Here is a 24,256-nt window from a genome sequence, read left to right as displayed (position 1 = left end):
TTTTCTCTGCTGGCAGCCAGTGACTGGTTTGTTTTTCTCTCCAGGACGTGGGGCTGCTGGAGATCCCTGCAGAGCTTGCAGCCCTCCTGCACTCTTTTGAAGGTGAGAAATCCTCCTCCTTCCCTCCCTTTCCTGCACTGTTTCACTGAGTATTTCCTTGTTTATATCAAAGTATGTCTTTGTTCTCCCTGCTGCTTGTCACTGGGCTGGATTTGATTCATTATCATTGCAGTGTAAACATGATCAAATGGTACCATGGATGTTGTTTCCTGACACGGTGGGGAGGAAAAGCAACTTGGGCCAGGGGGGCAGAACAATCAATATCTTTGAAAATCAATATCTTTGTTAATTTTTCAGCTCTTCTTTTGAGCTGGGCTGGTAGAACTGATGGCAGGGATGGTGCAAAACTCTTTGGTCAAAGTTATGTGACAGCAAACTGCTTAATGAACCCAGGTCTCTGGCAGAGATGAATATCTGGGGTGGAAAAACTTAAACCCATCTTTTACCCACTCTAAAATCTTTAAGGAAATTGAAGGGGAAGAAAAGGACAGTTTTGACAATTTCAAATAAATATTTTTAGGTTTCATTAAAAATTATTTCCTCAAAGTGAAGTTTAAAATAGAAGGAAGTAGAAACAGGGGAACAGCTTGATGTGGAACAATGCAATAACTTGAGATATAACAATTTATCAGTCCAAGGATGTAGCAATATAACAAATTGAGTATGTGTTAATTTATCAATTTAGGGATGCACCAATTGGTTTTCAAATCACCAAAATACCACTAAGTGTAATAATTTCACAAGCTGTTGATCTGACCCTGAGGATTGTTTTGTGCAGTTGTGTTTCCTCTGTAGCTCTCTGTACAATGTGAATAGTCAAGCTGCAAATTGGTTGAGGCAGGATTTGCCTCTCTCAGTCTGTGTGGTGTCAAAGCCAAAGCCAGCTGTGCTTGTGGCCTTCTGTGGGGGACAGTGAGGGAGAAAATCAGGCAGAAGAGTCTGGTGAATTGGAGCAGACTGGGCTGGATTCCCAAATAGCTCACATTTCATGGCAGAGCCCTCCAGGGACTATCAGCTGGTCTAGTGAGCAATGTAAGCCAGAGGGGCTCAGGGAACAGTGAAACTGCTGGAAATGAAAGCTGATGGGATGTAAATGGGGAGGATTGGAGAGCATCGGGGATACAGCTGGAGAGAGGAATGCACAGGAGCTGTGCTGCATTGAGAAATCCCTTCATTTAGTGATGTTTGCTCCTCTCTTACCCGTGAGAAATCCCTCATTACAAAGACCTCTCATTTCCTTGTGGACTGGGCTGTTGTCAGCAGTGTCTCTGTATGGGCTCAGCATTTCCTGCCTGCAAAGGCTGCAGAGCAGTCTTGAATCTGCAGGTGTTCCCTGGGGAGAAGAGTCTGAAAGATCAGGCTGTAAAATCCCCCTCCTGAAGGGAGTTCTTGTGGTCTCAGGGAGGCGAGGCTGTGCCTGCTGTGGCTCTGAGGCAGCAGGGCTGGGCTGGGTGTCCCTGGAGCCAGGGCTGGTTCAGGGGCTCGGCAGGGTGAGGTGCAGCTCAGCCAGGAGCTGCTGTGTGACTTGTTTGTGTCCTGCCACCACACCACACCTCCTTCCCTTGCAGGTCGACACCAAGCACAGGCCAACCAGATAACTGAGACACAGCCCCCAGAAGTCAAGGTCAAGGATAACCTTTCCCTCCCACCCACCATCAACAGCCATCCCTTCTCCTCCTTCATCAAATCACACTTCCAGGTGGGAACTCTTTTTATCTCTCTTCACTGCCTCCCCTGTGGGCAAACACACTGGTTTTAGCAACACCAGGAGCAAATATTTCTACCCTTTTTGTTTCTTTGTAGAAGCCAGAATTTGTAGAATTCCCTGTCCCTGGTCAGCCTCTGCAGCACCCCTTAACCCGCCTGGATGCTGCACACCAGGAGAGTGCACTTGAGATAAACAAACTGGTAAGAGACATTGTTCTTGACCTTGCTGAGGAACAGGTGGGCACAGACCATGTTTTGATGCCTTTAAACAACAAGTTGATGGTGGTGTATATTGTTCTTAAAATACATGGAGGGCTGGAAAAGCAGAATAAATTGCTCCTTCTAGGCCCTGGAGCAGCCTGACAGAGATCACACACAGCCCCTTAAGGTTGCTGTGTTTTTGGGGATGCACAGAACAGCCACAGACTACTGGGGTCAAAGTGAATTGCCTGGTGATGGAGCCTCAGAATTTGGCAGGACATATAGGAATAGGACTGCTAAACTTTAATATCCCAATATTCCAGACTCAGTGGCAATGATAAGGTAAGTCTGTCTTCTCAACCACTTGCTCATCTATCAGTCATAAAAAAAGTGTCATTTAATCCAGATCTTTTCCATGATGTGGTTTACAGCAGACATCTCGATTGCACCTCGGGCTCACAGATGTGTCAGTACCCAACAGGACAGTGAACTGTTGTTTAAAGGCTGGAAAAGGGCAGGGACTTTGTCATCAGGAAAAGTACACCTGGAGCCACACCCTCACTCTGTAGTGTTTGTGTGAAGGGGATGGTGCTATTTCATCTCTGTGGATGTGAAACATATATTTCTTCTTTAAAATGGTTGAAAATAGAAAGTATCTGGAGTTTCATTCTAAGTAAATCTGGTCATCTTTTTGGGCATTACATGGAATTAAAATAAGCCCATTAAGAAAGTTAATACCTAAAAACAGTCTCTTGTTTTGTCCTTGTGATCCCAATTATAGAAGAGCATAAGCTTCAACAAAATCTTGTGAATAGGATTGTGTTTAAGCAGAACACTATTATTTTTCTAAAGATCAAAGGCAGTTTTTCTTCCTTGCTAATGAAGGAGGAATTTGCTACAAAGAATTCCATGAGAACTAAACAACGACCATTCCCTGTTTTTCTCAGTGAATCTCTGACACACTTGGTACCATTAAGTGTTTTCAGAAGTATTGTTATGCTTAAATGCTCTTTCCAAAGCTGTCCATTTTAGAAAAAAATAAAATTGTGATATATTGAAGTATAGACGATGAAAGAAATAATTCTGTAGCTAAGGGTGATAAATACAAACTAAAGAAGCATTGAAGATGTTGATATGCATAGTCAAGAAGCTGAATCATTTCTTCAGTGACTGTGTTGAGACACCACATCCCATAGTACTTGGTATAATATTAACTGTACCAAAGGCTTTTAAGCACTCAGTGGGCTCAGAAACAAGTATCCTGTGGTAATTTACTTGTGTGTCTAAGCCCTACCCAAGGGAAAATATTTTGCCCAAGACCAAATTCTGAGTCATACCTCAGAAGAGACTGAAGTCACCCTGACTTTTAGTCAGGATCCAATCTCTCTAAACGTTGCCTCCCAAATTGCCCAGCACTTTGGTAGTGCACAAAAACCCGAGGACAGGCCCCAGTCTGATTGTTGGCTACGGAGAGTCCTGGTGTCTCCAAGTCCTTCCACCACAGGCTGGGACAGAGGGTTACAGCTCCAGTTCTCTCTCTCTTGCCCCCAATGCTTCCAGATTTTGCGCTTCATCGGTGACCAGAGTCTCCGTGGCTGGCAGGAGGTCCTGCTGGGCAACTACATTGCTGGGAGAGGTTTGAGTGATGCTGCTCTGCGCAATGAAATCTTCAGCCAGGTGGTTGCCCAGACCTGGAGGAACCCGGACACGGAGCGCAGCCAGCGAGGCTGGGTCCTGATGGCCACTCTGCTGAGCTGCTTTGGCCCCTCACCAGCCCTGGAGAAGCCACTGCTGAAGTAAGAGGAGAAAAGGCCAAGGCAGGCTTACAGAGGGGTTGAGAGGGATGAGCAGTGCTACATGCAGTTCCTCCTCCTAGGTTTGTGTCAGACTATGGCATGGAGGGCTACAGCGCTGTCTGCCAGCGCAAGATGCTGACGGCAGCTCAGTGCACAGAGACAGCGCCTGCGCCCTCTCGGGCTTACCCTCCCACCCAGCTGGAGTGGACAGCAAACCAGAGGAGAGGGAAGATGGTGCTGGATGTTCATACCTTTAATGGTAACTCAGTCTTCTGCCCTTCTGCTGTCTTTTAGTCTCTAAGGACTTTTCCAGTGCAGAAATCAGCATTTGGGAAACAATTCCCTCAACTAAGTAATGCTGTTTGCTGGTACAACCATGGGGAAAACAAGCATCTGAATTTAGACCCAAAACTTGCAAAGTCTGGGCTTGGTGGGACCTGCTTCTCAGGCTGAGGGATGAGATTGTCCTGGGTTTGGGCCCTGCTCCTCAGAGGGTTGTTCAGGCTGTGCATCTCTACAGGGCTGCTACCCATTACAGCCAATGCAGCAGGATTTTGTTACAGAGAATTTATGCCCTTCTCAAATATTACCTGAAGCTGCCTCTTGAGCAGCCAGAAGCTCTATGAATTGAACACAGAACATCCCTACTCTGGCTCCTTGTGAGTGGAGTGATCCCCAAGCAAACCAGGACACTGCAGGTTTTTACCTGTCAGGTTGGAAATATCAGCCTGTGCCATCAAACAGATATTTTGGATGTGAATGTGTCCATGTGGAGCCTTCCATGAGCTTTCAGTCCTCCTTTGGCCCTGCTCAGGAGTGTGTGAGACTTTCCAGCTGGGCTCTGCCTGTGTCCCATGTGGGTGTTGCTTTGGGTCCTGCCAGGGAGGCTGTGGGTACTGACTTTGCTCTCTGTGCCAGAGGAGAAGTTCTCAACTGAGGTGGAGTCCTGGATGACTGGGGAGCAATTTGCAGCCTGCATCCTGAGTGCAAGGTACTGCCAGAGGATGGGATCAGGTCTGGGGGTGTGTAAGAGGATGTCACCAGCTCTAAGGTTCAGCCTGGTTTGGTCTGCAGGCTGGGGTTTATATGGTCATGTGTAGAATACTCATTTCTTGCCCACTCCAGCCTGTGCTCCCTTCTTCACCCTTAACATAACCCTCAGCCATAAACAATGGGCTTTTTTAGGAAGAGAGGAACCACTGATGTGATCTCTGAGAGCAGCTTCAGAGAAAAAAAAAATGGATAAAAAGGACAAATCTTGAATGATTCTAGCTTTTTTTCCTAACCCTGGGCACTTAATAGTTGATTCACACCCTAAATCGAAAGGATTTAAGCCAGGATAGACAAGGCAAGAATAAACTGAATATAATGTTTTCCTTCCTCTCCCTTTCCCCTGCCTGCCTGGACACCTTTCCTGTCCCAGGGGCTGTGACAAGAGCACTCGAGGGTGGTCTATCTCCATGTTCACTGGCAACACATGGCAGGACCTGCTGGGCTGTGACTTTGTGCTGGACCTCATTGGAGAGATGGAGGAGACCAGCAACTTCATTAGCTCCTCCCGGGCCCCCACTGAGTACCCCATCACTCCAGAAAGGGACAGGAGCATCCTGCAGTCCTCTGACCTGGACATGTGAGCCACCAATTCCTCCTGCCTCACCACCTGTGGCCCTGTCACCCACCTTCCAGCACTCTGGTCCTTATCTCATTTTCCTCTCCAACAGGATCCCTCCTGCTCCAGGTATCCAGGCCCCTGCCTTCCCCCCACCCAGCCTGCCTCCAGAATTTACTGGTCTCCATCCAGGTGAGCTTTAGCCCAGGACTGTGGCTGACACTGGGAAGGGCCAGATGGGCCCCAGGCAGGGCATCAGGGCAGAGGGGGAGTCAGGTGATTCTTCTTGTTGAAGAGCTCCCCTCTGAACCATGACTAATAGGGACTGGAGGCAGGGGAGGGTTTCTTACCTGCCTTGTCACCAGACTTCTGTCTGCTCCCAGATCCAAGATTTAGAGATGACCTGAGGAACCCTGTGGGCTTGGATCACTATGTGGATGATCTCTTCAGCCCTGTGCTGCATCAGAGCTCCAGAGGATCTGTAAGTGCCCTGATGTTCCCTCCTGCCTTCTCTCTGCAGCTCTCCAGTCCCTGTGAATCCTGCAAGTTTTTCCTGCCTATTCACTGTCCCTGCTCGGCTCAGACACGCCTTTGAATGTCTTTCCCTCTGGGAAGTTACCTGCCTTGTCACCAGACTTCTGTCTGCTCCCAGATCCAAGATTTAGAGATGACCTGAGGAACCCTGTGGGCTTGGATCACTATGTGGATGATCTCTTCAGCCCTGTGCTGCATCAGAGCTCCAGAGGATCTGTAAGTGCCCTGATGTTCCCTCCTGCCTTCTCTCTGCAGCTCTCCAGTCCCTGTGAATTCTGCAAGTCTTTCCTGCCTATTCACTGTCCCTGCTTGGCTCAGACACGCCTTTGAATGTCTTTCCCTCTGGGAAGTCTGTCTCTCTGAGCTCAAATAACTGTTCTGGGCTTCTTTTGATGCAGGATATGGAGAACAGGGAGAATCTCACCAGACGCATGAAAGGAGGTGGGAAGATTGGCCCCACACAGAGAGGAATCTTTCCTTCTACAGGTCTGTAAGGGCATGGGGACACCTGGGACTACATGACCTTCAGTGAGCACAAGTCAGGGAGCCCCTTAAATGCTAATTATTGCATGTTCAGCTGGTTCATCCAGAGCACTGGGCTTTAGCACAGGCTGCACTCCTCACTCCCAGGTGAGACAGGTGCCTTGCAGAGGTGTTAGATAAGGGAATTGCTTTGTTGTGCTTGTAATTTCTCTTTTGAGCTGGCCTTGGGGTCAAGGCAGCAAGTAGCTTGCTTCTGACCCAGGCCACCTCTTCCCTAGACAAATATTTGTAAGCCATGTATTCACCTGCTATTGACCCCACGCTTTCACAGAACAGTTGGTGCCTTTATCAGGGGTGGTTTTAATCTTTTTTATTACTTCCTTACAGAATTTCCCATCATCTGTAGCTATTCCTTGGTTTAGTAACTCTGAACCCTGAAGAGGTTCTGCTTTGTGTGTTTGGTTTCTTTGCTTTTCCTCATTTCTGTGGAGCTGAGACTCTGGCATTTGCAGCAGGGTGGAGTCAAACACCAATATATTAACGGCACTGACAAATCTGAATTTGCATGGGTAGGAACACACCCAGCAGTCTCAGAAAGGTGGGGAATGTCCAGTTCAGTCATTCCTGAGACAGGAACTATTTCTGACTATTGGAGAGGCTCTGGGGCCTGACAAGCCCTGTTACAGATCACTGGCCTGAGGCCAGTTTGTCACTTACATGGCTTCTTGGATGAGTAAGGTGTATGATGGTCATCCCAGGGCCATTCTCACTGGTGAGGACATAATGATTCAGTAGATTTGTGCTGTGTGCTGACTCCTCTCATCTGAGTCTGACCCCCACACCCCTTGCTCTGCTGGCTTCACACTCAGTGGGGTTTGTTTGTGACCCCATAAGGGACTTGACTGCTGGGAGCAGAGGAATTCCTTTCTCCCCACAGCTCCTCCCCATGACACACAATGCCATCCAGGCCAGGACTCCTTGTCCATCCAGCCTTGCCACCCACTGCAAAGACACCAATGTGACAGTCCCAGCAGTCCCAGCCCCAGAGATTTCCCCAAGAGAAAACCTCTGTAATCATACACAGGCAGGAATTATTTACAAGCTTAATCATGAGGAATGGTGGTGTCCAAAGCTAGGCTGCAGAAACAGAGTCTGGATACTTCTATTTAAAATCTGGCAGGCCACACATTTTTCTTAGTTTTCCTTTTTCCACCTGAGTTTTGCTGCGTCCTGCTGTGGTTGGTGCACGTGGAGAGCACCAGAAGTGCTCTCTGGGGCTGCTCAGGACATCCTCATTTGGGATTCTCCAAAGCACTGTGCACTTGGTCTTTTGCCTCTAGGCTTGTCTGGAATGACTCAAACACCAGTTTACCAGCCCATGCCCTCCATGATGGGGATGCCAGCAGCCATGCCCATGATGCCAGGGGTTGGTGGGGTTGCACCTATGCCAGGTAATAGCAGTGTTTCTGAAACTGCAGAGGGCAGGGGGTGGAAGGGGGCTGTCAGTGAAGCCTGTGCATTTCAGTGTCATGTGAGGGGCTCAGTGGGGAATGTTCACCTCTAGGATTTTGAAGATGTGTGTGTTGTCTTCCACAGCCATGGTGATGCCCCAGCCCATGGTTCCAGCTGTAGATCCCAGCCAGCTGGCAGCACAGCAGCAAGCCTTTATCAACCAGCAGGCCATGCTCATGGTGAGTGGAAGGGCCCCAGGAACTGGGGAAGAGCCACACGTTGGTGTTTGTGCCTTGGAGGGGGAGCCCAGCTCTCCTCCTGTTTGGGCCTGCTCTGTGTCACTCTCTGCTCACGTGCTGGGGTGAACTCTATTTTAATCCCCACTATAAAGTGGGCATTATTTAAGACTGGAAAACTGAGAACCCTCTTTTTGCCTCTTTGTGTTCATGGGGACACTGAGGCACCATCAGTGAGTGAAGAGCAGAGACAGGAGCAGGCCCTGAGAAGATTCAGCTGTAGATCCCATGAGGTTTTAAGCTGGGATTTGCTACAGATACAGGTCTGCAGTGTTCTGCGTTCTGTGCAAAGCTCTGTGAGTGCATGGCAGTCCCAGGCTGGCAGCTGAGCCTTTGAGGGGTGTTAGGAGCTCTGCATCCTTGGCCAGGTGGGAGAAGACTCCCTGGGCATGCCTTGTCCACACACTGTGAAATTTGCCATGCACTATGTGGATGTTTTGGGATTGATTAACAGTGAAAAAACAGGACAGGCTGTGACTGATGGCTGGGTTTGTGTAGCCTAGAGCTCATGGACATTGCAATTCCTTCCCCAGGCCCAGCAGATGACCCTTCAAGCCATGAGCATTTCCCAGCAGCAGCAGCAGCAGGAGCTGCAGAAGCAGCAAAAGTCTTTTGAGAACTCAAGGCCAAGAGTCTCCAGCCCAGCACAAGCCTCAGCCCCAGCCACTCTCCCAAAACCCAAGAAGCCTTCCAGCAGCCAGGCTGCTGCAACACCATCAAGGTCTCCAGAGCCACCAGCCAAGGCAAAAGAGCCGGTATGAGAAACAAGCAGGGGTGGATTTGGTTTGAATTTCGTGTTTGGTGTTTGCTCTGCATCCATCCGGAGGAGAGCAGAGATTTGTGCTTCCTGATGATACTGAGACCTTTCAAATTCTGCTTGCTCAGTCTTTAAGGATCAAACCTCAGTGGCTTTTGCTCTGTGGAGGTTTGGCTGCAGGGTTGGCCAATTCATTTCCAGTTAAGCTGAATTTTTCCACAGAAGAATTAATTACTCTGAGTTCTTTATCTTCCAGCAAGCTGTGTTGGGCCTCTAACATAATCCCCCTTCTCTGTGCTTGGCTGAGGGTTCCTTGTGTTAGAAATTGACCTATTGGGACACTCCTGGATGTGGAGAGGTTCTAGATCAGATTGAAACAAAATCACCCCTGAGCTGAAGGGGACTGCAGAGGTACTACTGGCTGGTGCTAACTAAACAAGTTGTGCACTGTCTGCAGGATTATGACTACGTGGAAGAGGAGTTCTCCAGCAGTGAAGATGATGACTGTCCTCGGGAAACCTTCCAGCAGAAGAAAGAGTACTTCCAGAAGATGGGTGAGTGTCTGCCACTTTTGGAATTTCACTCATCACAACAGCTTGCTCTGCAGCCTTCCTGGCATGCCCAGCTGTTCTTGTCTCCCTGTCTGGAATCCAGCTAATCCCTGCAGGAGCTGCTGGTGATGTGTGTACAGGAGTTTGGGGTTCTTGCAATTCAGATTGTGAGCTGTACTGGGGCCAGTTTTCTAGAAATCTCTGGGCATGTGACTGCCACATCCTGCCTCACTCTAGAAAAGAGGTTTTTGCTGACTGAGGCAAGAGTGAGAGCTGTGCCATCTGTGCCAGGTTTTGGTGTGGCTTAGACTAGCTCAAGTTCCCCTTTCTATTCAGGAGAGCAGCGCATTCGAGTGAAGAAAGTCAGACCTAGCAAAACCTGGACTCCTCCAGCAAAACCCCAGCCAACAGAGGAGGAGGAGGAGGAGAAAAGAGAGGAGCTGGAGAAGAGGAAAAAAGAGGAGCTGGAGAAGAGGAAAGAAGAGGAGCTGGAGAAAAGGAAAGAAGAGGAGCTGGAGAAGAGGAAAGAAGAGAAGCCTGTCCCTAAACCAGAGCCAGGTAAGATGTTGTGCAGTGGAGACTCAAGCAGGTTGACAAGGAAGACCTTTCTAGGAACATTAGGCCAGGATTTAGGCAGAGGAGAGAAGGATCTGGCTCTTTTGGGAGTCTGCATCTTGATGGGAGAGGAAAGAGGAATGTCAGGCCATTGCCAGTCAGCATCAGAGGGAAAGAAAGGGAAGGTCAAGTGAGATAAAGGGATTTCTCTTGTGTCTTTGTTGGTCTGTTGATTAAAACTGTCACCTCAATAGCTCCTGCCTCCCCTCTGCCACCTCCTGAGCCAAAGCCAAAAAAGGAAACACCAAAACCAAAGAAGGAGCCACCTGTAGTGAAGCCTTCAGGCCCCGAGAAGCGTCCTGCACCCAGCCGTGAGATCGGGAACATCATCAAAATGTACCAGAGCAGACCAGCCCCTGAGCCCCAGCCCGTCCAGCCCGCCAGGTGAGAGTGTGGGATCCCCCCTGTGGGCAGGAGGGTCATGGGAGTTCTTTATCTCAGCTCTGCCAGTGGCTCCATTGTGCCCAAACCACATAATGTTGTTCCATGTTCCCTTGCAGGAGAGTATCCAAGCCATTTGTAAAGAAGAACGACCCCAAAAATGAGGCTCTGGCCAAGCTGGGAATGATGAACCCCTCACCTCAGCGATCAGTGAGTTCTTTGCTCTCTGGTTACTTCAGGAGCTCAGCAGAGAGAGCCTGTCCATCCCATATCCAGCAGGCTGGGATCTCCCTGGTGCTGCAGTAGCAGCCAGGTGATTTCTGGTTGGGTTGTGAGATAGCTGGGAGCTCACACCATGATCCTGCCCACCCTAGACTGGTTCCAGTCTGTAAAGTCATCTGAGGTCCTGAAGAAAAGGCTCTGGAGCAGCAAGTCCTATTGTCAGATGCTAAAGTCTGATCTGGAAGCAAGCAACTCATGTTCTCCATGTTTGGCACCAAAGCTTTGGCTTGTTAACATCCTTTTTTCCTTTCCAAACTGGAGGCTTTGATGCCAAATGCTTAGTCGTCTGGGTTTGGTTGATCATCTCTTTGTAGATTTTGTGTTGATCTAAAGGCAGTGGTGGGCTGTTCACACAGATCTTGCTCCAGGGGTGGGCTGCTGCCCCAAGATGATTTAGAACAGCAGTGTCAGGACAGAACCCAGGGAAAGACTGGCTCAAATGGTTTTGTTGTCTTGTAGCCATCTCCTGTGCCACAGGAGAAGAAAACACCTCCACCTGTCAAGCCCAAGCCAGGCCCAGCTTCCAGCTCTATCAAGGAAAAGCAGCTGCCTCTCCTGTCCATCTTCAAACCAGAGGGTGCCCCACCAGCTGCCCAGGCCCCTCCTGCTCCTTCTCTCCCCCCACCAACACCTGAGGACCAAGGCAGGCAGGAGCCCACAGGGAAGGGTGAGTATTGGTTTCATCCATGTGGGATTTGGTAGCAGGGCAGGGAGGGGATGGGGCTGGAATCAGCCCAGGAGAGTCATGGCACAGGTCCTGGCATTAGGCAGTGCCAGGGACTGAGTGACTGTGTGAGACCAGGGAGATGTTTATAATGACAAAGTGATACAAAGTGAAACCTGTCTCCAACTCAAGCACCGGGAGAGTGTGGGAGGCTCAGTGTGGGAGGCTCAGTGCTCCCCATGCCTAGAGTGTTTCTGTTCTTAGCAGACAAAGTGACACAAAGTGAAACCTGTCTCCAACTCAAGCACTGGGAGAGTGTTTTGTGTGGGAGGCTCAGTGCTCCCCATGCTAGAGTGTTTCTGTTCTTAGCAATGAACTTTGTGGCTAGACAGTGGAAGTGTAAATGCTACCAGAAATTCTGGGAATGACTGATTTGTGCTCACATGAGCTGGTTACTGACCTCCCTGTCAGGAATATTCCATCAGGAACTGTCCCCTTTCTCCCAGCAGATCTTTGATGGGTGGACAGGACCTTGTAACCCTCAGAGCCCATCTTCACTGCTTTTTCTTCCCATGCAGACTCTGCTGTGACAGTGGCAGGTGATGATGGGATCAAGACCCAGCTGTACAAGCTCACCACCAGTGTCAGCTTTTCCTATGTTGACCCTGCCTGGAAAATTTTTCTGCGCAAAGAGGTTCAGTTCCTTAGCTGAGGATTGGCTGGGGGGGAGCTCATCCCATCTTTGGTTAAAATGGGTTTTTTTGGTCATAGGCACTCAATGTAAGATAAGAGCACAAAGATAACTCTGGGAGCCCAGACCCAGGAGTTGGGGGCAGGGGATCATGTCATGGGGAATCTGGAGAGAGGGATGGAAACCAGTAGTAGACTGGTATGTGCAAGTGTCCTTTCCCCTGTGCATGTGGTTTGCTGTGCTGTGAACACAGAGGGACTGCTGGGAATGAATCCCTGGGAAGAGGGAGACTTGGCCACCTTGGTCTTTCTAAGCAAGTAACTGTTTTGTAACCCTGCTAGTGGAGTTCCGAGTTGGCAACAATGCCCAGTCCATTCAGGAGGAGGGGATCAAGAAGAGGATTGTAGTGGCTGCACGGGACAACTGGGCCAACTATTTCTCCCGCCTTTTCCCAGTTCAGGTGAGCCTTAATTCTCTCACCATACCCTGGGCTTGCTTTAGTTGTGGCTCCAGTTCATTCCTTCTGTCCCCCTGCCTGGCCACACTGCAGTGATTCTGTACCTTCCATACCTTGCAGGGTTTCACACCTCTTGTGTGGCATCTCCTTTCCCTGCTGCCACCTGTGCAGGTGGGATGGAGCCTTTGGTTCTCTGTGCTGCACTTCCCTTACAGGGTGAAAAGGGAAGTGATGTGCAGCTCCTGGGTGTTTCTCACCGGGGCATGCGGCTGCTGAAGGTGGAGAAAGCAGCTGGATACCGACCTGAGCACCTCAAGATCCTATGCAGCTACTGGTGAGCAAAGGGGCCCTGGCTGCTGCAGGAGGACAGTTTGTGTCTGGCAGGGTGTTGGAGGCAATCTGAATGGGGGAGCTAAAAATTCCGAGCTGTGCTGTACTCTGTAGGATTATCCTAGGCCAGCTGTGATTCACTGACCTTCCTTTTAATGAGTCTGGCTTCTCCTTTTCCTTCCTACCTTGAGCTTTGCTTACAACAAGTGAGGGCTGGGGTGAATCAGCTCCCTGTGCCACCACAGCGAGCTCCTCAGGGTGAAAGCCATGAGCAGCTGGAGGAAGGCCAACATGGAGAATGTTGAGGCATGTCTCCGTTCCCAGTCCTTGGAATGGGCTGCCATTCCCATGTTCTGCATCCCAACCTCTGGCAGAAGGAGCCTGAGCATGCTGGCTTGTGTTCCCAGCTTTGCAGATGTACTGGCAGTGGAGATGAAAGGCAGCAATTCCCTGGAGTTCTCCCTGAAGACAGAGCAGCTCATCCTGCACTCTCCGAAGGCTCCGTGCATCAAGGCCATGGTGGAACTCTTCATGCAGGAGCTGAGGCAGGTGAGGCAGCAGCTGGAGTGCAGTAGTCCCAGATGAAACTGAGAGTGCCCATGGGATGCCACGATCCAAGCCCTTCACATCCCTGGGATGAGATTTGACCTGGCCACGGCCTTTTCCCAGGACACCAACTACGTCGTGGCTCTGCGCAGCTACATCGTGGATGACAAGAGCATGCTCAGCTTCAAGAAGGGTGACCTCATCGAGTTGCTGCCCATGCAGGGCGTGGAGCCAGGTGAGGGGGTGTGCTGGGATTGGCAGGACCAGGATCAAAGGTCTGCTGGACCCATGGTGCCCAAAACCAGAGGAATACAGGGTGGGCTGGCATCATCAGCCTCCAGCTCTGCCAGACAAGCCTTGTCCCAGTTGCCTCAGTTATAGGAATATATGTTATATATATACATATATATATATATATATATGTTTCCTGAGTATGCAGGAAAACCTGGTGAGTCTGATGCTCTTCTTTGTTAGCAGAGAGCTTCAGTGCTCATTTCTCTTGGCAGCTGCCCTGGTTCCTGATCCTTTCTCTGTTCCTTTTCCAGGGTGGCAGTTTGGCTCCACTGGTGGCCGCTGTGGTCTCTTCCCCACCAGCCTGGTGCAGCTGGCTCCTGCCATTGACTACCTCAGCAGCAGCATGGACAGACGGGGAGAGCAGAGGAAGAGCATGAGAGCTCGCCCAGAGAGCAGGAACACCAGCAGGGAGGTGAGCAGTCCTTGGGGAGGGACACCCAGGGGACATGGCTGGGTTCAGCAGGAGCTGCCAGGGTGGATCCATGGCTCTGGGGGTGTCTGACCTCTGAGGGCAGAGGGAAGAGGATGAGTGCTTAGTCTTTGCAGATGAGACACTCAAATCTATCACCGTGTTGGAGGGGAGGCACCACACACACTGAGGCCTGGCAGCTGAGAATACACACTGCAGTTCCTCAGCTGATGTTTTAGGGTGGGTTTGGTGGTGTTCCTGCAGAGTTCTGTTCTCAGCCTGACACCAGAAGCCACCAGCACCATGTTAGTCCCTGCTGGTGACCATTACACCATGATTGACTTTGCCACCACCTACTTCCGAGAGGCTCAGTCCATGTGAGTAGCCTATGCTCCTTCCCAAACAGGACCTGGGTAGCCTGACCCACCCCAGGCTGTTTCTGGGGCTATTTCTTGGACTGCATGTTCCCTCTCCTCTGTCTAGGCAGGGCCTGAAGGGGATGTCTGCTGAGAAGAAGAATGTGGCTGAGCTGGTGCGGCACACCAAGGTGAGCTCAGCCTCTGGCCACAGCCAGAATCCCTGCTCCAGCACTGCCTCTGGCTTTGTCCCCACATGGCCAAGGAACAGACCCTTGGCTGCAGTCTCTGGACAAGTTTAGGTGTCCCCTACTCTTTGGTGCTGGATCCTGGCAGCTCAGGTGTCTGGTGCAGCCTGCAGAGCACAGCTCTGTGTGACCCACAGCCCTGGGTTATCCCTGTGCTCTGGCCCTGCAGGTCCCAATCCAGGCGTCTTTGCTGCGGTACTCTGACAGTGAGCTGAACGAGCTGGCCACAAAGAACTTCCAGAGTAAGGACCTCCCTGGGACACAGCACTGCAGAGGGGGGAGTGGGGTGGCCAGGGTGGACATGCACAGACATTGTGGGGCTCAGTGGGAGTGGAAACTGGGTGAGGAGGGCCCCTTCTAAGGCATTTCTGCAGTTCATAATCCCCTGTGTGCTTGCTGAGAGCTTCCAGCAAAAAGGGACTTTGCCTTGAGTGCCAAGTGTCCCAGAACACTCTGCCTGGGCTTTGGGCTGCCCCCACATGTCCAGTGCAAGCCTTGTAACAGCAGAGAAGTTTTCAGGACATTTGTTTGCCCACTGCCAGCCCCATGGCACAGCCACCCCAGCTCAGACTAAAGGCCAGGCTTTGCCTTGCAGCACTGATGAGGTTCATGGGAGATCAGCCAAAACACAAGCACCAGACTGAGGTCCAATGCATCTATGAAATTCTTCAGGTTTGTGAGCTTCCCCTGGGCAAAGTGCAGAAGCACCAATGGGAATGGAGGGCCAAGACCTTGCTGGGAAGGAAAAGAGCAGGGAGAGCCATAATGTCACCTCCTACATGAGGAAGGGACATGAAACAGACTGTGGGGAGGGTTTGCATGTAAATGGTTTCCCTGGGTATCACTGTCTGGATGAGAGCACAACCTGCCTCTGCTCTCTCCTCCTTTGATCCTAAATAGCACTAGAGACCAGAGGCTGCAAAGCCCAAACTTTAAGCCAAACTTGCAGAGCTCTGAGGCTGGGAGAGGTAGGGCACAGAGATGACCTACAGATGTCTCTGATGCTCTCATCCCCTCTCTGATGCTGTTTTCTCCTCTCTGGATGCAGCTGTGCAAGGAGAAGGAGAATTTACACGATGAAATCTACTGCCAGGTCATCAAACAGGTCACCCACAACCCTCAGCAGTGAGTACCAGCACTGCCAGCTCCTGTGTGTGCACAGCTGGAGAGGAACCATGTGCTGCAGGGACACCAGGGCCAGGGGGGAGGGTGTCCCCTCAGGATGGGTTGTCCCCAGCTGCTCCAGTGCTGAAGCTCCTGCTGAGCACTCTGGAAATTTTGCCAGTCCCTGAGTCTGGCATTTTCACTTTAGTGGATATTTTTCCTTATATTTCTGGCTGCTGATCTATCCAGGCACAGTAAACATTCCTGGTGGCTCCTGCTTGTGGTGCTGCTCAGGGCCCAGATTTCCTCCTCCCAGCCTTGGGGAATTGATAAACACCAGTCAAGGACTGGTTTGGCCCCACGCTGCCCTGGGAGGTGGCAGCAGTGGTGTTGGAGTGGCCTTTATTGTTCCTTTTCTTTGCTTGCTGTTGGAATAACTGAATCAATCTCTTACTCAGCACAAGAAACCTCTGACCAAGGGCTGACATCTCCTTTTCTGCCAGCTGCCAGAGGTGTTCAGAAGGGCACAAGCTCACTTTGAGCTGCTCAGAGCAGGAATTGTCTTGTCCCAAGGTGCCCACAATCCTTTCTGATCCGCAGGGAGAGCGAGCTGCGGGGCTGGCTGCTCCTAAACCTGCTCACTGGATACTTCCTGCCTTCCAAAATCCTGATGCCCTATGCCACCAAGTTCCTGCAGCTGGCCAGCAGTGATCCATCCAGCACCCACCACGGTAAGACTGTTTGTGTCCTGTAAAGCAAATATTCCGGATCTAATCTCCCTATCCTGTCATTCCTCTGTCCTGGACACTGTTATGTTTGGATGTGTCCCGGCAGGGTGGGAGGTGAGGTCAAGGCTCTTTGCTCCCCTAGCAGTGACCAGGGGTGTATTGGTTTGAACAGACAGGTGTCTGCTAAGGAAGGCAGGAGCCTCCCTTGAAATGAAAAATGTAAAACCCCTCCCTCTGAATTATTATAATTTTTAAATTAAGGGGCTCCCAGGCAAAGATATGTGAATAGGAATAATAGCTCTTTACTAGGAAACTAAAAATAGAAATGCAGTAATACAAAACAACATTGCCAGAGTCAGAACATGCCCTGAGCCCTGTGTGTCAGGGTGGTGGCACAGTCCCATCCCATGGGGGCTCAGCCCTCCTGCAGTGCCAGCTGTGCTTCTGCTGGAGCAGGGATCCTGGACAAGGCTGGAGTTTTCCTCTGAAGCTCCAGGGCTGCTGGAGATGGGCCTGCTCTCCCTCTGGGAATGCAGGGCAGGAGAAAGCTGCTCCTCTGGGAATGCAGTGGGCAAAGGCTGCTGTGCTGTTCCAGGCTCAGATTGTATCCAGGCAGGAATGCTTGGCTCCTGCCCTGGGCGGAGCATCTCCCCATGGGATGCTGGAATTTGATCAGCCCTGCAGGGACACTCCCTGGCCATGGACAGCAGAGATCTGCTGGAGGGAGGATTGATTGTGGGAGAGAAAAAGAGAAAAGCTGCCCAATCAACAGCAGAGAACTGCCCCAGCTCTAACAGATAGGAATAGAATACGCACAGCCAGCCACATCATGCAACCTAAGACAAGGGGTAAACTCAACCCAGCCAGGATGACCCAACACCACAGGACACTGTGTTTAGTTCTTTATTTGGCTCAGCACATGGAGCTTTTTCCTCTTCCTGCAGATATAGCCAAGATCTGCCAGAGCAACCTGCGCAAAAACTTCCTGTATGGGGGCCGTCGGCACCTGCCCTTCCCTGTGGAGATGGAGGCACTGCTGGTATGGAGGGGCAGGGAGGTGGCGTGGGTGCTGGAAGGGGGACACAGAGGAGGCTTTGGAGGTGCCACGTGCAGTGTGACAGGGGCAGTTGGTGTTTCAGGAGAGGAAATGGAGCGTGTACATGGAAGGAGCTTGGGAAGTGCCGTGCCATGGAGCGGGCAGGGAAGAGGCAGGTGCTGTGGGCAAGCAGTGGCAGCAGGGATGAGGAAGGAGAGGGACAAATGCCTGGGGCAGATGGGACCCTGCATGTCTTGCTGCCTGAACTTTGTCCTTTCAGAAGGGACACGGTGCCCGCCGGCTGGTTGTGCTGATGCCTGGAGGCATGGAGTACCTCACCAGGATCAGGACATTCACTGTGAGTTTCCAGCTGTGAATTCCTTCATTGGTCTGGACTCTGAGCCACACCAGGGAAATCCCTTATCTGACAAGGAACAATGTGTCTGCCTGCTCTTGGGCTTGCCTGGTCAGGGTATTCATTTCGTTCTTTCCTTGCTTCAGGTGGCCAAGGAGCTCCTGCAGGAGATCTGTGAGCAGATGGGAATAGGTGAACAGCAAGAAACACAGGACTTTGTTCTCTTTGCTGTCAGGAATGACGACAAAAATCTTGGCAAGTAGAGACCAGCATAGAGGTTCTCTCTTCCAGTAGCCTCTGCAAAGGGAGCATCACAGCTCCTGCTTGGAATAGTTCCTCCACCCTTGCTGCCTCCTGGGCAGTTTCCCTCTGTATTAGGGTTAAGGATTGATCCTTCTCAGGGGCTGTGTTGCTTGTTCTGGAAGAGATGTGGGGTTCTGTGTCCCTTTGCAATGGCTGATGGTTGGAGTCTCAGGGCAGGGTGGAACTGAGGTGGGCAGGAAGGCTCCAGTGCCAGCCTCTCCACCAAGAAGGATGGGGATGGATGACCCTCTCTCTGTGTCATGTAGGTAAAATGGTGAGGCCAATAAAACTGGAGGAGTATCTCCATGATTACCTGCTGGAGGACAAGCTGGTCACTGTGACCTTACGCAGGCTCATCTGGAGGACACCTCTGCACTTTGACAACCAAGTTTACACAGATGTCCATTATGGACAGGTAAGCAAGAGCAAGACCCTCCCTAGCAGGGACAGATGTGGTGTCCCAGCCAACAGAAGTGTCCCAAGGGGCCTGAAAAAGCAGGTGGGCTGATAGGCTTTGTGTGCTGTTTCTGGGAGTGACTGAACACTGAAGCTGTGGATGCCAGGAAAGCTCTGTGCCTGTGGCCTTAGCCTGGAGCAGTGCTGTTCCACACATTGTGCAGTTCTCCAGGCTCTTCCTGAGCTCAGAGAGCCTTTGTTTTGCATTATCAGCAAGGCAGGATGTGGGTCTGTGCAGCCTGGCACTGCCCAGGCTTGCCTGTACCCTCTGGCAGCTTTAACAAAGGCCTCTTTGCTGTGCTGTTCCTCAGGTGGTGTGGGATTACCTGAATGGGAGGATCCTGCTGAACCAGAATAAAGAAATGGAGATGCAGGTGGGCCTTTTGGCAATGTTCCAGCACTGGGCCAAAGTGGAGCAGCAGAACTCTGCTCCCTCCAGGTATGTCTGTGGCAGAGGGGATCTCTCTGTGATGGCCATAGGCACCACAGGGGTTAGGGGCAGGTACCTGGAAGTCCTCTTTGAATAATTAAGAAATGTCCAAGGAGAACACAGAGGGTCATGAGAGTGCCATGGTCATTTCATTTGATTGCCATGACACCAAGAAGGAAGGGGAAGTCCTCTTTGAATAATTAATATCCAGTTCTGGAGAACACAGAGGGTCATGAGAGTGTGACACCAAGAAGGAAGGACATGAGCTCATGGTTTGGGTGAATCCTCCTTTGTTCTCTCTCACAAGTGTCAGAGGCTTCAACCCTGGACACCTGAAATCCCACTGTAGTGGGATGCCCAGTGGGAACAAAATTGTCCCTGGATACTGGAAACCTTCAGTCCTGCAGTTCCAAGCTGTACTTTGCCACTCCTTCCTTTCCTTATGCACTTTGACTTGGAGTTGAGGTAATGCCTCCATCAGATCCCCTTAAAGCATCAGGGAAATGGCACAACCCTGCTGGGCACTGAGGAGCTCTTGCTGTCTCCAGAAAGGAAGGATTTCTCTCCATGCACTGGTCAGTGGTGCACAGCTGAATTCTCTGTGGACAAGGGTGGTCTCACTTGGTCTCTGATTGTTCCTTCCACCTTACCCAACTCAGGCATTACCTGTTGTGCTCTTCCTCTCCCAGATATACAGTGGAAAATTGTTGCCCCATCCCCTCCTTCCTCTTAATCCCCTGGCTGATGTTTGATTTTAGCTGGGCAGGGGATGAATTAGAATCTGTTTTTGGCACAGGGAAGAGCTGAAGGAATACACTCCAAAGAGCCTGCAGTCCTCCATCAGCCTCAAGGCTCTGCACAACCACGTGGCCACACTGCTGAGAAAGAGGCAGCCCCTCCAGCCACGGGATGCAAAAATCCAGTTCATAGGTGAGGAGACACCCAGATCTCCCTCAGTTTCTATGCTGTTTCAGCTTCTGGAAGCTGCTCTGAATGTACTTTTGGGACAATTCATGAGGTTGTTGATGGTTCTTGGAGCCTGGAATGAGCCATGAGAATGGAATTCCCTGACAGCTCCTCACTGTGGATTAGATCTTGTTCCCAAGCACGGTGATGATTGTAGAAGTTCCATCTCTTGTAGGAGTCTGCAGTGGACTTTCAGAGCTCTGTACAAGCGGTGTTTTAATTGATATTCTGGCTGCATTTCTGTTTTCCAGTCAGAAAAGGACAGGACATCCACTCAGGCCGCTGAGAATTGAGTCTCAGAAGCCAGGGAGGGAGGCAGGAGTTGTCAACATTACTTTTTAATGTAGAAAATCTTGGGAGCACTGGCAGCTTTTACCACCCCAGGCGGGTGCAGTAAATTGTTGGCTGAAAGCTGCTGCCCTCAGGCCACTTTTTGCTCTCTTCTAGAGCACCTGATGAAATTGCCTTTCTTTGACTACGCCATCTTCATAGTGGAGAGAATCAGTGATAACACGATCCCTGTGCCCTGTTTCTTTGGTGTGAACAAGGAGGAGATCATTGTGGTGGATGGCACCAGCCAGGTATGCCAGACAATCCCCCCTGCTGTCTGTCAGATATGAACTGTGACTTTAGAAGAACTTGTGAAGGAAGAGGCTGGACTTCCCTGGAAGCATCACAGCCACTCTGACAACAGCACTGGCCCAGAGCAAGAGAGTGTGCAACAGGCATTATTGTCATGAGCTCTTTTGTAAGTCCAGTGTTTATGCTAACAAGAACAATCCACATCAAAACTAAATGTAGAACACATTCCTGTTTGTCCCCAACCTGTGGGAGTTCCAGGGCTGTATCCTGCACACACCACCCTGTGCCCCAGGCCTTCCCTCAGCTTTCCACAGGCTCTTGTGGTGAGAATCAGATGGTTTCACTTTGGGGACTGCTCCTGAGAGTGGCTGGTGGCTTTTCCCCCGGCAGGCGGTGTCGCGGGTCATTCCCCTGAAGGAGCTGCAGAAGATGCGCACGCTGAGGCCCATCTCCGACGGGGGCCTTCCCGGCCTGGAGCTCCACTATGGCTCCCCTGCCAGCCCCAAGGCCCTGTGGCTGGAACTGTCACAGGTGAGATCAGCCTGGGCCTGCAACTTCCTCCTGGCACCTCCCAAATTGCCCTTCCCTGCCCAGCTGAGCCTCTGCTGAGGGATGGTGCTGCTCCTCTCTCGTGTCCCAAAGGAGGAGAGGGACACTGCATTTCCAGGCTCTGAAGTGCAGCTTGGTCCCAGCACATGGCTGGTATTTAATTATGGGAAGTGATTTATGGGGATATTTAAGTAGGAGAAGCAGCTCTTTCCGGGGCAGGGTGATTGATGCCGGTTTGTGTTTTGACAGGCCAAAGAACTGTACCACACGATTGTTGTCATCCTGGATAAAACAGAGCTGCGCTCCTAGAGCCTAAAAGGAGGAGAATGGCCAAGGAAAACAGCACTGTTTCTCTTTCTCTGAACTTGGTCAGTGCTCCCTGACCTGTCTTTGGGAGAGAACTCTTCCAGAAGACACCCAAGACCTCAGCCAGCTGCTTTCTAAGAATGCCACCACAGCGTTTGTTGATGGAGTGACCGTAACCCTCGTGACCTGCCATTCAGCCCTCAAGCACTTCCTTGAAACAATCCATGTTGTGGCTAAACAAACCCCAAGGGCCTCTCCACACCACAGCCCGTTCCAACAAAGAGCAGCTGACCCAAAGCAAGCACTTGCCTGCAAGCTTTGCACCATGCAACTCCTCCTTTCTGTTTTGAATTAATTATTATGAGCAAAGCCTGGTGCTTGCTAGAGATTTGTGTATCCCAATGCCCAGCTGAGGCTGCAGGGGCTGCTGGTGTTTTCCAGGAGCCAGATTTGTCTCTGAATTGATATGCAGAGATCCTGTAGCAGGATTTGTGAAGCAATTTGTAGAAAGCATCCTAAAAAGCTGATCAGTGTTAATCATACAATTAACACATATGCTGGGGCACAGATTGAGCTGCAATGGTAAGGAAGTTTACTGTTAATTAATTTCTCACTGACATAATTATATGCATATGCTTCCCTCTACTATAAAGAAGTCAGTCATGGCCATGCAGCTGTCAGACTTCAATGATGGCTCCGTGCCCATGGAGGAAGCTTCTTCAAACAGAACTTGTTTTATACTGAAGTGTTTTGGGTTGTACAAAAATATTTAATTTATTTTTATTGCCACAGCTCTCCTAATGACCTGAGGAGTAACTGCCCTTTAGGAAATTGCAATAAAATAATCATAGAGATGTTCTGAAGGTGTATGCTAGTTGTTACATCTAACCTGGGAAAACTTAACTGCAGGCAATGGGCAAAGCTTGTGGAAAATGTCATTGTTGGCAGGGAAGGGGGATGGATCTGAGGGTGCTCAGTGCAAGCCCTGATGCACAGTTAGACTTTTGCTGGTGAGCTGGTGCCAGTGGACCTACAGCATCTTCCCTAGCAGGTGCTTCTCTTGGAGTGCTGGCTGCTTAACGTGCCTCTGACCAGTCTGTGTGACTGAGTTGTAAGGAAAAGCTTCCAGGAACAATCCACAGCAGTTGTAACCTTGCTTTATTGTCACTCCTGCATATACCCTTCAGAACATTTAAAAAAATACATCTGTGGAATGCAGTGATCCAAAGCCCTGGGAAGCCTCTGAGGCTGCACATTCCTCTGGCAGCACGAGAGCCTGAGGCCACCAGCCCCTGTAGGTATGCAACAGAGGCAGAACCCAACAAAAATCCAACAGGAAGGACTTGTGCCAGGGAATCAGGATCAGGTTCCATATAAACATAGCAGCAGAGGTACCACAGTGTCAGTCTGAGGGTCACAGCAGAACCGTACCCAGCTGTATTAGCAGCACTGCCCCCTGCACTGCAGACTTTTGGTGAGGCACAGGGAGCAAATATGGCTTTAGGGATTACAAGCAAAGGCTGGAAGTGTTGCAGGGGTTAATACTGAAAGAGTATCACCACTTAAATTAAAGGGCAGACAGAACTGGACAAAGTTAAAGAAGTTCACATTAAAAGAAAATCTGAGTTTCTCCTTTAGAAAGCAAGCACTGCCTCCATGGTAACTACAAAATGCTCCTCCCCTGCCCTTCAAACAAAAATATTCCATCCAGGAACTCAAACATTGAGTTTGTCACTAGCAGCCCTGAGCAAAGCATGAACTTGCAGCATATTGGTGACACTGAAATAAGAAACAGGGAGAGGGGGAGCAAGGGGAGGAGCCATTTAGAAAGCAAGGTGCCATCCCAAAGCAGAGTTCCAACTGGAAAGTCTGAGCCCTGCCCAGATTGCTGCAGGTAGTAGAGGTTGGAGACAGTGCAGAACATCCAAGGCAGCAGCTCCTAACAAACCCAGCGGGTACAACTTCCCACCTCTTGGTCCTTGAGGCTTTCAGCACCCCACTTATTGGGGAAACTCACCTTGAGTTCACAAAAACTGGTTCCCTTGAATGTGTGTCACTAAGGACAGAAGTGAGCAAAAATGCACTGGGGAAAAGAAAAATAAATCTCATTTCTGCAGTCTCATAAGATCCTCTATGGCTGGGTTCTTCCACGTCCCCTGGTGGTGCTGCTGCAGGAAGGAAGAGCCAACAAGCAGGGATCAGCTCTCCAAGCTCTGCAGCTCCTCCCAGTCTGCCTCACTCTCACACCTGAGCCTTGTTTTGAAAAACTCCTTGATGAGTCTCTGCGCTTCCTCCTTCACTGCAAGAGAGGAAACACCATCTTTTGAGTTGGTATTTAAGACATCTGCCCCTCTAAAGCCATGAACCAATCTGGCATTGCAATAACCCCAGACAAACCTGTCTTGCGGGCAGGGCTCTGCTCCTGGGTCAGTAAGTGAGACAGGTGCCTGGCAAAGCCCTTGAAGAGATCCTGCAGCATTGGGGAAGAGCAGAAAGCAAACACCCGTTACCTCACCAGTCTGTTTCCATGTTTGTCTCACCCTTAGCACAGACTGGCTGTAGCACAAACCACTCCTGGACTGAACACACACAGCTGGCCCTGCAGTGTTGGAGAAGCCCAGGCACCTGCCTTGCAGGGCACAGCAAGGAAACCATTAGCACAAACCACTCCTGGACTGAACACACACAGCTGGCCCTGCAGTGCTGGAGAAGCCCAGGCACA

General features: G+C 50.6%; 2 protein-coding genes across 5 annotated transcripts in view; one reads left to right on the top strand and one right to left on the bottom strand.

Annotated features, from left to right (window-relative positions):
* Positions 1–21,537, top strand: part of MYO15B (myosin XVB) — a 31,309-nt gene extending 9,772 nt beyond the window's left edge. The window contains exons 5-44 of the mRNA XM_041486496.1: positions 45–102; positions 1,629–1,759; positions 1,864–1,968; positions 3,529–3,764; positions 3,845–4,023; positions 4,683–4,755; positions 5,188–5,394; positions 5,486–5,565; positions 5,757–5,854; positions 6,306–6,393; positions 7,731–7,841; positions 7,987–8,081; positions 8,672–8,893; positions 9,353–9,449; positions 9,783–9,885; positions 9,946–10,004; positions 10,256–10,445; positions 10,562–10,652; positions 11,184–11,391; positions 11,967–12,082; positions 12,426–12,539; positions 12,752–12,870; positions 13,274–13,415; positions 13,536–13,647; positions 13,958–14,118; positions 14,380–14,492; positions 14,599–14,662; positions 14,889–14,961; positions 15,315–15,391; positions 15,768–15,844; positions 16,424–16,554; positions 17,496–17,590; positions 17,868–17,945; positions 18,089–18,197; positions 18,512–18,660; positions 19,013–19,140; positions 19,928–20,061; positions 20,545–20,678; positions 21,070–21,210; positions 21,478–21,537. Of these exons, the coding sequence (XP_041342430.1) occupies positions 45–102; positions 1,629–1,759; positions 1,864–1,968; positions 3,529–3,764; positions 3,845–4,023; positions 4,683–4,755; positions 5,188–5,394; positions 5,486–5,565; positions 5,757–5,854; positions 6,306–6,393; positions 7,731–7,841; positions 7,987–8,081; positions 8,672–8,893; positions 9,353–9,449; positions 9,783–9,885; positions 9,946–10,004; positions 10,256–10,445; positions 10,562–10,652; positions 11,184–11,391; positions 11,967–12,082; positions 12,426–12,539; positions 12,752–12,870; positions 13,274–13,415; positions 13,536–13,647; positions 13,958–14,118; positions 14,380–14,492; positions 14,599–14,662; positions 14,889–14,961; positions 15,315–15,391; positions 15,768–15,844; positions 16,424–16,554; positions 17,496–17,590; positions 17,868–17,945; positions 18,089–18,197; positions 18,512–18,660; positions 19,013–19,140; positions 19,928–20,061; positions 20,545–20,678; positions 21,070–21,210; positions 21,478–21,537 (4,758 nt within the window). The remainder of the gene's footprint in view (positions 1–44; positions 103–1,628; positions 1,760–1,863; positions 1,969–3,528; positions 3,765–3,844; positions 4,024–4,682; positions 4,756–5,187; positions 5,395–5,485; positions 5,566–5,756; positions 5,855–6,305; positions 6,394–7,730; positions 7,842–7,986; positions 8,082–8,671; positions 8,894–9,352; positions 9,450–9,782; positions 9,886–9,945; positions 10,005–10,255; positions 10,446–10,561; positions 10,653–11,183; positions 11,392–11,966; positions 12,083–12,425; positions 12,540–12,751; positions 12,871–13,273; positions 13,416–13,535; positions 13,648–13,957; positions 14,119–14,379; positions 14,493–14,598; positions 14,663–14,888; positions 14,962–15,314; positions 15,392–15,767; positions 15,845–16,423; positions 16,555–17,495; positions 17,591–17,867; positions 17,946–18,088; positions 18,198–18,511; positions 18,661–19,012; positions 19,141–19,927; positions 20,062–20,544; positions 20,679–21,069; positions 21,211–21,477) is intronic.
* An 882-nt stretch (positions 21,538–22,419) lies between these two features.
* RECQL5 (RecQ like helicase 5) overlaps positions 22,420–24,256 on the bottom strand; it is a 38,198-nt gene continuing 36,361 nt past the window's right edge. For 3 of the 4 annotated variants that reach the window (XM_041486654.1, XM_041486657.1, XM_041486656.1), the window contains exons 19-20: positions 23,932–24,004; positions 22,420–23,854 (exon numbers count right to left, since the gene is read on the bottom strand). In XM_041486654.1, the coding sequence (XP_041342588.1) occupies positions 23,733–23,854; positions 23,932–24,004 (195 nt within the window). In that variant the 3' untranslated portion in view covers positions 22,420–23,732. The remainder of the gene's footprint in view (positions 23,855–23,931; positions 24,005–24,256) is intronic. The other variant, XM_041486655.1, reaches the window with a different exon arrangement.

Source organism: Pyrgilauda ruficollis, unplaced genomic scaffold, assembly GCF_017590135.1.
Source record: "Pyrgilauda ruficollis isolate IOZ18807 unplaced genomic scaffold, ASM1759013v1 scaffold77, whole genome shotgun sequence".
Taxonomy (NCBI): Eukaryota; Metazoa; Chordata; class Aves; order Passeriformes; family Passeridae; genus Pyrgilauda; species Pyrgilauda ruficollis.
This window is presented reverse-complemented; position numbering and strand designations above follow the sequence as displayed.